General features: G+C 33.6%; 1 protein-coding gene and 1 long non-coding RNA gene across 5 annotated transcripts; both read right to left on the bottom strand.

Moving 5' to 3' along the window:
• Window positions 332-2,262, bottom strand: LOC107641596 (formin-like protein 21b). Of its 4 annotated transcripts, none has more exons than XM_021122700.1 (4): window positions 2,234-2,256; window positions 1,877-1,975; window positions 1,690-1,731; window positions 332-506 (listed from the first exon to the last, which is right to left on the bottom strand). In XM_021122700.1, exons 1-4 carry the CDS (start codon window positions 2,252-2,254, stop codon window positions 381-383), a joined length of 288 nt encoding a protein of 95 aa, XP_020978359.1. In that variant the 5' UTR covers window positions 2,255-2,256; the 3' UTR covers window positions 332-380. The 4 variants fall into 4 exon arrangements, 2 of the variants coding, with proteins under 2 accessions (XP_020978359.1, XP_020978360.1); XR_001620381.2 differs by lacking the exon at window positions 332-506 and adding an exon at window positions 881-957 and having other exon boundaries at window positions 2,234-2,262; XM_021122701.1 differs by lacking the exon at window positions 332-506 and adding an exon at window positions 881-957 and having other exon boundaries at window positions 1,690-1,733; window positions 1,828-1,975.
• Window positions 6,298-6,824, bottom strand: LOC110262716. Its single transcript, XR_002347705.1, has 2 exons — window positions 6,679-6,824; window positions 6,298-6,347 (listed from the first exon to the last, which is right to left on the bottom strand). It is a non-coding gene; the product is annotated as an uncharacterized LOC110262716 (long non-coding RNA).

Consider the following 10,654-nt stretch of genomic DNA (forward strand, 5'->3'; position numbering starts at 1 on the left):
TGTAATATTTTTTTTAAATTAAAACTAATAACTTTAATTTGAAAATACTAATACTATAAGTCTATAACCATAGCTAGTATTATTTGCTTTTTATCGGCAGATGAATAAAAAAATAGGGAAAAATTCATATATACCAAGTCATCCCATGTTTTTAGTTCATGGTGAAAAGAAAAGAACCAAAAATAGCAATATAACTTTCAGCCATAGCAAACGGAAGTGCACAAAATCAGAAATACAACAACCAGAATTGCACAAACAATTTTCAGCTACAAATAAACGGAAGTGACACACATATCATTGCAAGAAGTCAGAGGATAGAGGAGATATGTGCTCAGTTTTACAGGGGAACAAAGTGAAACAGAACCAATAAACCAACCAAACTAGCAATTAGTAGTTGAATAATTTTCTTTTTCCAACCAAGCATAAATCATCACCTTAGTCGCAGCTTCCAGGCTTACAAGGTCTAAGTGGAAGTCAAGCAGTCCAGGCGGCCTATCAGCTAGAACCTAGAGCCAAAATAGCAAAATGGAAAGAAGGTAAGTGATCAAATGATATATTCCTTTAGTGCAATTGTTATTATACCTTGCAAAGATAGTGCATCAGTGTTATCTTATTGTTAGAAGCACGAGTGTCAGTAAGCTTTAAAAGACTATCCTACTTGAATCCAATTGCGGATCTTGCATAAATTAAATAAATAAATAGTAATCCATAAACTGTAAGTTTACGTTTGACAAGATCTAATAGAATCAAATTAAATTTTAACTGCTGAAAAATTAAGAAGGGCCTGTGATTATCCAAACATAGAAAATTGAGAGAGCTAGAACGATGTCCTAGAGAATGATAAGGACATTAACATTTAAAGGAAAAAAGTACATACCCTTAGTTGTTCCTTGATTTAATGTATTACCTAAAAAAAAGAATTTTCTTCATGATCTTCAGCTTGACAGACTTTCGGACCTATTCCCAAGAGAAAATGCATGAGGTCAAAGAAATACCAATAACACAGTTTGTTAGTTTCATGCACAATGTACCTCTTCACAAGCAGAGTTCACAGTTTTTAAACTCATCAGCTATAAAAAATACTGAAACATGACCAAATATATACAAGGATATGATTATAGATACATAGTATGATATTGCATTAGGAAAGGCCAAAAGAATTGTTTTATAACCAACATCTAAAGGAAAAGCGGGGAAATGTAATAAATTGCTTCTTTCTTTCTAGAAGCAAGCAGGCAACAACAAATCTGTAACTATATGTGATATAGACCTTGAATTCATATGAGCTGCCTTCCAAGGAAACAGACTTCTTGCACAATTTTATTGATCATTATCATATGTTAGATTCACTTCCAAAATCAAAGCCTTGCCGCATTCAGTTCTTTAACCTTTGCAGCTAATTATTTATACCCAGAATTTTGCAATTTCCAGTTTCCATGCCAACAATTGTTTTTTCTTTTTTTTTTCCCTTAAAATAAGTTTCCTCTCTTTTCTACTTCATTTCTCCACCATTCCTCCCAACTCCCTATCAGATTTTAAAGTAAGTAAAGGGTCTAAGAAATCAAATGCTGGTAGACGGATCCTAGTTATGGAGCCTACAAACAGTATCCTATATAATTCTGAGTACTTAGATTTACACTAAATTAGCTATCATAAATAATGATATGGCTCTAACAAATTAGTACACACCTGTTCGCATTTTTCCAAATTCTCTTTGTCACCAGTGTATCCCTTCATAAACAAGGGGAATCAAAATTAGAAAAGCAAACAAACCAGAGTAAAAGATATGCTTCCGTAACAGCAGACGCCAAATGAGAAACCTTAGCTGACAAAACAAGATGTAAGAATTAAGTATGATAAGTTTGTTAATCTTTACCTTCAAAAGTTCCATCTCTTCTTTGGTAGGACAAAACTTAATGAGATTTTTCACCTGATCTACATCTAATACTGATTCATCCATAGCCAACACAGCAGCCTGAGAATATCCATTTTAACATGTTAGATAATACTTAACCACATTGTTCGAGGTGGATATTTCAGATTTGCTGGCAAGAGCTATTATCGGTGGCCTTAGGCACATATACAAGTCAATCAAATTTCAATAAGCATCTTCGATGTAAATAAAAAACACTAATATTTACTAGAAAGCAACATGCATAAGAATGATATTTTCATTATAAAATCTTCTATCCTGAATGATCAAAAAACTTATTCACGCCAATTTTCAGCTTACCATCATATCAGGAAGTGGCATCTTAACCTACCAAATCAATGAATACAAGTATGTAACCAATAATCCTGGATTATTATTTGAATCACTAGATGTGAACGAACCTTAGTCTCATTAGTCTTTGTATCCTTTCCACTGACTTTGCCTTCCTGGAACAGATTCAGCGCCTGACACAGGCTGCACGGATCCAATATCAGTGATGAGAAGGAAGAGCTTAAAGAACCATTGATCAGTAATTCCCAATCTTCTAGCTTCTATCTGCATTAGCTCTGCAAATTCATAGCACACACAAACCACAAATGGTGTTAGAAATAATAAACTCTGTTTGAAGAGGTGACAATTCGCACACTTGAGGCCAATAATCTTCTCAAACAAAAAAGAAAACCCTAACGAAGCAAGAAGCAGAAACTCATAAAATTAGAAAGCCCAAAAAATAGAACCCCCAAAGCCTTCAAAAATTCACAGAAGAAAAATCCATACACAGAGAACAAGTGAGATAGAGGGTGAGACAAAGAGAGAGCGAATGAGATAAAAAGTGAGATGACGAGCGACAAAGAGAATGAGATTGAGAATTATTGTAGGTGGTCTGCGATTGCTTCTCGGCTACCAGGAAGCTAAAACCATTCATGCAGTAAAACCCCTAATTAAAAACCCTAAAATTGGAACCCAAAACCTCCCAAATTTCACAGAACAAGCTAAAAATCGATACATACCTTCTCAGGTGAGCGGCGATGACGATGCTGAGCGACGACGACAATGCTGAGCAGCGACAGTGAGCACACGCGATGATGATGCTGAGCGGCGACGGTGAGTGCACGAGATGGCGATGCTGAGGCGACGGTCAGCGCACGCAACGACGATGGTCCGCGCGGCGGAGCCCTAGCCGGTGTCATCCTCTCCTTCCTTTCCCTCTGCTCTCTTCTTCTCTTCTTCTTCCCGTTCTCCACTTTTCTGATTTTTTTCCTCTTTTGTGTGTGTGTTGAGTGAGGATGAGAGTGTGAGCTGGTGAGTGGTGAGGTGGTGAGCGGCGCAGCGATGTGGTGAGTGGTAGGTGGTGACTGGCGGTGAGTGGTGACTAGGTGATGAGCGAGGGTTCTTCGCGATGATGAGTGATGAGCTTTGGAGGGAACAAAGGCGCTGTGATTCATGTGGTTCCAGAAAGGGGATAAAGGGGATAATGAGCTTTGGAGGGAACGAAAATTTCACTAAGTGTTGTGAGTTTGCTTTAATTTGGATCGAAAAAAAAAAGAGTGAAAAGCGCTTATTAGGCATCATTTTAAAAGCGTACCCAAAACTTAATAAATAGGCTACCTTCAAAAAGCGTTCCCTTTGATATAAAAAGTGGACCCATAGATATTAACATAGGGCTACGCTTTATAAGTGATTTCTATAATACCTAAGGCTACACTTTTTAAATGATGCCAGAATTGTGTTTCCTTTTCTCTAAAAAAAAGGCAACACTGAGAAAAGCGTAGCCTATTCTATAAATAGGCTACGCTTTTCAAATGTAGCTTAAAAAATGTAGCTAAATGGGTATTTTTCTTGTAGTGAAAATACCTAAAAATCCCTAGAAAATCCTAAGAAAACCATAGAAAATCCTAGAAAACCATAGAAAATCTTAAGAAAACTATAGAAAACCCTAGAAAACCCTAAAAATCCATAGAAAATCCTAAGAAAACCATAGAAAACTCTAGAAAACCAAAGAAAATCTTAAAAAACCATAGAAAATCCTAAAAATTCCTAAAAATCCCTAGAAAATCCTAAGAAAACCATAGAAAACCCTAGAAAATTATAGGAAATCTTAAAAAAACTATAGAAAACACTATAAATCCCTAAAAATCCATAGGAAATCCTAAGAAAACCATAGATAACCCTAGAAAAACCTAGAAAAACCTAAGAAAACGCTAGAAAATCCTAGAAAAATCTTCAAAAATCCTAGAAAACCCTAAAAAATCCTCAAAAATCCTAGAAAACTATAGAAAATCCTAAGAAAATCATAGAAAACCCTAGAAATCCCTAGAAAACCCTATAAAATCCTAGGAAACCTTAGAAAAACCCTCAAAAATCCTAGAAAATCCTAAAAAATACTAGACAAACCGAGAAAATCATAGAAAAATCCTCGAAAAGCCTAGAAAACCCTAAAAAACCTCAAAAATCCTAGAAAATATTTAGAAAACCGTAGAAAACCCTAGAGATCCCTAAAAATCCCTATAAAATCCTAAGAAAATCATAGAAAACCCTAGAAAACCCTAGAAAATCCTAAGAAAACCATAGAAAACCCTAGAAAACTGTAGGAAATATTAAGAAAACCATAGAAAACCCTAAAAATCCCTAAAAATCGAGAGAAAATCCTAAGAAAACCATAGAAAACCCTAGAAAATCCTAGAAAAACCTAAGGAAACCCTAGAAAATCCTAGAAAAATCCTCGAAAACCCTAGAAAATCCTAGAAAAACCCTCAAAAATCCTAAAAAATCCTCGAAAACACTAGAAAACCATAGAGAATCCTAAGAAAAATATAGAAAATCCTAGAAATCCCTAGAAAACCTTAGAAAAACCCTAGAAAACCATAAAAATCCCTCGAAAACCCTAGAAAACCCTAAGAAAATCCTAAGAAAACCCTAGCGAACCCTAAAAATTCCTAGAAAACCCTAAAAAACCCTAGAAAACCCTAAGAAAAAGCTAAAAAACCCTAGAAAAATATAGAAACCCAAGAAAAACCTTAGAAAATCCTAGAACAACCATAGAAAACCCTCGAAAATCCTAAAAAACCTTAAAAACTCTAAAAAGCCGTAGAAAATGCAAAGAAAACCCAAGAAAAACCTAGAAATCCTTAAAAAATCTAAGAAAACCCTAGAAAACCTTAGAAAACCCCTAGAAACCCCTAGAAAACCCTTAGAAATCCTTAGAAAACCATAAAAAATTCTAGAAAATCCTAGAAAATTCCAGAAAAACCCTAGAAATCAAAAGAAATTACTAGAAAACCCTAGAAAAACCTATGAAAAACCTAGAAAATCCTAGAAAAACATAGAAAATCCTCGAAAACCATAGGAAATCTTAAGAAAACCATAGAAAACTCTATAATTCCTAAAAATTCGTAGAAAATCCTTAGAAAACCATAGAAAACCTTAGAAAACCATAGAAAATCTTAAAAAAACTATAGAAAACCCTAGAAATCCCTAGAAAATCCTAAGAAAACCATAAAAAACCATAGAAAACCATAGAAATTCTTAAGACACTACAAGAAAAACACCCATTCAGGTACACTTGAAAAGTGTAGCCAAAAGTAAAAAAAAAATGATGCCTTAGGCTACGGCTACGCTTTCTGGGCTACGGCTACGCTTTTTAGGGTGATTCCTATTCGGCCGTTGCCTATTCTCAAAGGCTACGCTTTTCTGTATCAAAGGCTACGCTTCTGGCCTTTGAGAATAGGGTACGCTTTTTAAGTGATGCTATTCAGGACCAAAGGCTACGCTTTTCAGCACTAATGGTTACCAGAATTCAAAAGAATATGCTACACTTTTCAAGGCTACTGCATCACTTTATAAATGTAATAAATAGTATACTTATAGCTACTCTATATAAGTGTAGCCTTAGGTCCCTCATTATTTTTTTTTTAATTTTCTATATATATATATATATTCCAATAATTTTTTGTACAATATAATATTTAATAATATAATTACATATATAATTTTGTATTTTTAATTAAATGAGTTAAATAAAATAAAATAAAAATAAATATAAAATTATACTAAATAATTTATTTAAATAATAAAAATTATCTGTAAACAAAATATATTTATAATGAACCAAAAGTATTGAAATAAAATTAATTTTGAATATTCATACATCTCACACTAAATTAAGCATAGTCATATCAAAATAAGCAAGAGACCACTTAGAATTTACTACTAATACTCTACGAAAAACTAAAATATTATATCATACATAAGTATCTTCTAATAACTAAACCATACTCCACAATCCATGAATCTCTTTCTCTTCCTCTTGTTGCTACTGTTTGGTCTTCATGTCTCCAAGTTCATCTTTTAAAGTTGTCGCTTTCTCTTTGAGCTGTTGCTTTAAAATGTGGTGACCACTGAAGATAACTCAAATCTGCAATCAATTTCAGCAACCAAGTGAATCCTTTTTTAACTTATAAAGCCTAAAGGCAGCAACTTTGACAGGCAACAACAAAAGAATCACCTCATCAATAAAAGAATAATCTATAACTCATCAAATCCCAAATGCCAATATCTCTTACAAGCATTGTTTATAGCATTCACAGCCATCCTAAAAGGCATAAAGATATAGCAGTGAAAGCTTACCAAACCTACTACTCTTTTTATTAACCTCCTAATATGTACGTTCAACTTTACATTAATATATATACACACATATATATCCATTGGAAATGTGAAATAAGTAATTAAGTACTATACTGTACCTGTGACTAATTAATAACAGGAAGGGAGATTTTCATAATAGTATTATTAAGGCACATTCCTAATGACGATTGTTCTTTAGAGCTTCTTGGCAACCTGATATTAGTGGCTAGTGTAGTGGGTTCTACTTCTACACACGAAAATTACAGCTGCTGCATACATTCCTTGTGCTCAGAAATCTCGTGATGTTCATATGCAAAAAAGTCAAGCATTGCCAATTAATTTGTCATACTTTGAGAAATTAATATTCTCTCTTATACACTAGCATAACATAATCTGAGGGAAAGAAGCAACAAGCATTAAATCAAGTGAGCTTTCTTCCAGAATTAATAGATTGAGCTTTAATTCTATCTTTTTTTTTCCTGGTAAGTGAAATTCCCTTTTTTTCTTGGTTATCCTTATGTAATACATATTTAAATGAATCAGAAACCATTCGTGGGATAGAAGCAATAAACAAGAAAAACAAGAAAAGGTGTCACGGGTGTGGTGAATGAGCATCTCTTTGCCAAGTGCCATGTTGTGTGATTCATGATTAAGATTATATGATCGGTTTTGAGTTATCAAGTGAGAAAGTCGTCCTCTCCCTCACATGCTCATAAGCTAAGGTTTTGCTTTTTCAGCCTTTTCTTTTTCTCCTTTGGAAATTCCCGTCCACACTCCAAAATTCCAATCCCAACTTAAAAAAGTTCCCTCAAAACACAAATAGAATAGAATAGTAAAACATTTACAAATAAGTATTTTTAAGAAACAAGTTAAACTTTCTGTTTATGAAATTTAGTTAAATTTATACATTTATTGTCAATTGTGCCAACAGGTGAATATACGGTGGGTACATTTAGTTAAATTTAGTTAAATTCATACATTTATTGTCAATTGTTCCAACAAGTGTTGTTTTAGACAAAAAAAATTCATAAGACAAAAATACATAAGTGGAAAATTAAAAGATAACAGCCAAATAGCAATCACAAAGAGCAGAACCATTTGTCCTAATTGGCTTTTGAAACTAACAATTTAAAATTACATTATGCACATAACTCTGACTAAGCCAATTAGAAAATCCTAGGTTTAGGGTTTAGGATTTAGAGTTAGGGTACGGTTTAGGGTTAAGATTAGGGTTAGCATTTAAGGTTAGGGTTAGCATTTTGAGTTATGGTTAGAGTTAGCATTTAGGGTTAGAGTTAAGGTTTAGGATTTGGGTTAGGGTTTAGGGTTAGGATTAGGATTAGACTTATGATTTAGGGTTAGGATTTGGGTTAGGGTTATCATTTAGGGATAGGGTTTAGGGTTAGGGTTAGGGTTTAGGGTTAGTGTGTAGGGTTAGGGTTAGCATTTGATACGGAGTTAATGAACAGTATCCACCGGTAGTGCATCGGGTCGTATCAAGTAATAAACTCACTATGAGTGAGGTCGATCCCACGAGGATTAAAAGATTAAGCAAGCAACAGTTGATTGATTATTCTAGTTAAACAGTTCAATTTTGAGTGATGATCAACTAAATGACGAGAAGTAAAATGGCAAGAAAGTAAAGAACATAAAAGTGAAGTACTGAAATTTAAATTGCAAGAAAAGTAAAGTATGGGAAAGTAATTTGCAAGAAAGTAAAGTGCAAAAAAATAAAAGTGCAAGAAAGTGAATAACTAGAATTAAAAATGAAAAGAACATTGGGATCTAGAGATATTGCATTCTCAAGATCAATAATTCTCATCTCCATTTCAATCATGCAATCATTGATCTCTTGACAAATCATAAGTAATCAAGCTCCAATCTTTTGGTGATTTGATTTCTCTTAACTTGATAAATTATCAATCTCTTGATCTAATTGCTCATGAGAAGAGATGAAGAGTGGTCTCTGATTTAGGCCACATAACCCTTAAGATCTTAATTCATAGTGATTACATCTCACATATCAAGCTATGAATTATCAATCAAGAGAATTGTGAGAGTAGAGCCTTAAACTAAATTCTATGAATCCTTTCTCAGGTTCATCGTAGTATTCAAATAGATCTAATCCCTCTCTCGATAGAATTAGATCTTTGAAGAACAAAGACTCTCTCTAAAGAAGTAATGAAAGAAGAATTGAAGATGAAGAATGAAAAATAAATCAATCCATTAAATTGCAATAGAGCTTTGTTTTCCAATGTTGGAAATTAGAGACTCATAACTAAATACAAAATGGGTATGAAAGAAAATAGAAGATGAGAAGAGAATGAAGGTGAGAAGAAAAGAGTCCGAAGACCCCCTCCCAGTGGTGTCATTTGTGAAGTGTTCTATGGCCCTATTTATAAGTTACCTAAAATTACAATTTCAAATGAAATTTAAATTACAATTAAATGAAAAAATCCTAACTACTTCTAGATTATTTTTGTGGTCTTGATTGGTTGACAATTGTGGACTTGCTTGCATGAATTAAGAGTGGACCTTTAGGAAAAGAAGTGGACCGAATTGAGGTTTGAAGCATGATTTAAGGAATGCATCCTTAGCTTGATGGCTTCATAGAGGCACACTTTCTTGGACTTGAGGCAAAAAATCCACACTTTGGGCTTAGCTTGATCATCGAAGGCACCTATAGTTTCAAGCACTTCACAATTTTTTCCTTTGATTGGCGCTTGAGGTGCCATGTTTGGCACCAAATCCAAGTGATTGACCATTTAATTGGTTTAGCAATTATAACCATTTGAAGCTTATAATGATATGGTCACAAATTTAAATTTGTAAACATTTTCATTTTTTTGGTGGAATTTTTGTATTATGTGATTTAATGTTTGTCTTTTGTGATTATCATTTTCTGTTCTTTTTCCTATATTGTTCATCTTATGAAAATGTGTTGTGCTAAACTCATTTCAGGATAGAACCTAGAATGAAGAGAATGTGACAAGTGACGTGTTCCTATAGACGGCACTATTGTTCAGAAGTATTTTTGCTCTTTCGAGTTTACGAGTTATCTTAACAAAATTGTAGAGAGTAGGTTGGATATATGATGTTGCTGCCATCTTCTTATTTCGAGGTCGTAATGTCCCGAGTTCGTTATTTTCAATAGTGGAGTGTTCCTGCAAGGACTTCAATGCTCAAATTAGTATGGTTCGCAAGAGAAACTAAGTTAGAGATCATATCTTAGTGCACGTATTTAGAATAGTACATATATTGTGAGGTTATACTATATAATGTTATGCACTTATTTAGAGATCATACTTTATTGTTCTTTTTCTTAAAATTCTCATACTCTTAAACTCAATTTCTAGTATTGAGTTTATAAAAATATTTTAAGAATATATATATATATATATATATATATATATATATATGTCTGTACTACATAGACTAGTAATTATATCTGATGTTCAACAATACTATGCGAAGTGACGAATACATAGAATACATTATGGTAAGTATATCGGGGAGCGGGAGCTATAAATGAAGAGAGGAACAAAACACAAACGTAGGCAAATGTATGTAGAAAGGAATGAAAGAAAGGGGAGAAAGTGGGTACCTACATGTTCCATCTCTGGGGAGATATCGTTATATAAAGAGATAGCATAGCTCGCATCTCTTTAAGTGATCATCTCTCTAATGCATGCAGTCTGCATCAGCAATTATTTCTCTTCTTCTATGATCTGGTTGGTTTGTGCCGGAAATATAAGAAGCATGTACTATACATACTGTTTCGTTCAAGATTTAGGTAGAGCTTTAAGCTTCAATTTATTGTTCAAACTGTTAATATTGCCATCCAATATCTGCTCTATATGGCTAAGGGCGTATTTATTTATCTATTTATTATTCTTTGTCTTTTAGCTAGTGCTTCTAAAGCTTTCATGCACATGCACATATCCTTAGCTTGTTCGTGCAATGCGGCCATGTGGGCCGTGTTTTAGGCCCGGTAGGTATCTGAAGAAATTTACCAGTAATTTATGTTATTTATAAATAAATAGGACACTCTACTATACAGATTGAAGTGGTAGAGAGAGAGAAAATAAATTTTTT

This window comes from Arachis ipaensis, chromosome B05 (assembly GCF_000816755.2).
Source record: "Arachis ipaensis cultivar K30076 chromosome B05, Araip1.1, whole genome shotgun sequence".
NCBI lineage: Eukaryota > Viridiplantae > Streptophyta > Magnoliopsida > Fabales > Fabaceae > Arachis > Arachis ipaensis.

Excerpts from the sequence above, each read along its gene's own strand:
- LOC107641596 (XM_021122700.1), bottom strand. The coding sequence starts at position 2,254 with ATGCCACTTCCTGATATGATG. Across the intron at positions 1,976-2,233 it reads TGCCACTTCCTGATATGATG|GCTGCTGTGTTGGCTATGGA; the intron begins GTAAGCTGAAAA and ends GGATATTCTCAG. Across the intron at positions 1,732-1,876 it reads AAGAGATGGAACTTTTGAAG|GGATACACTGGTGACAAAGA; the intron begins GTAAAGATTAAC and ends TTGTTTATGAAG.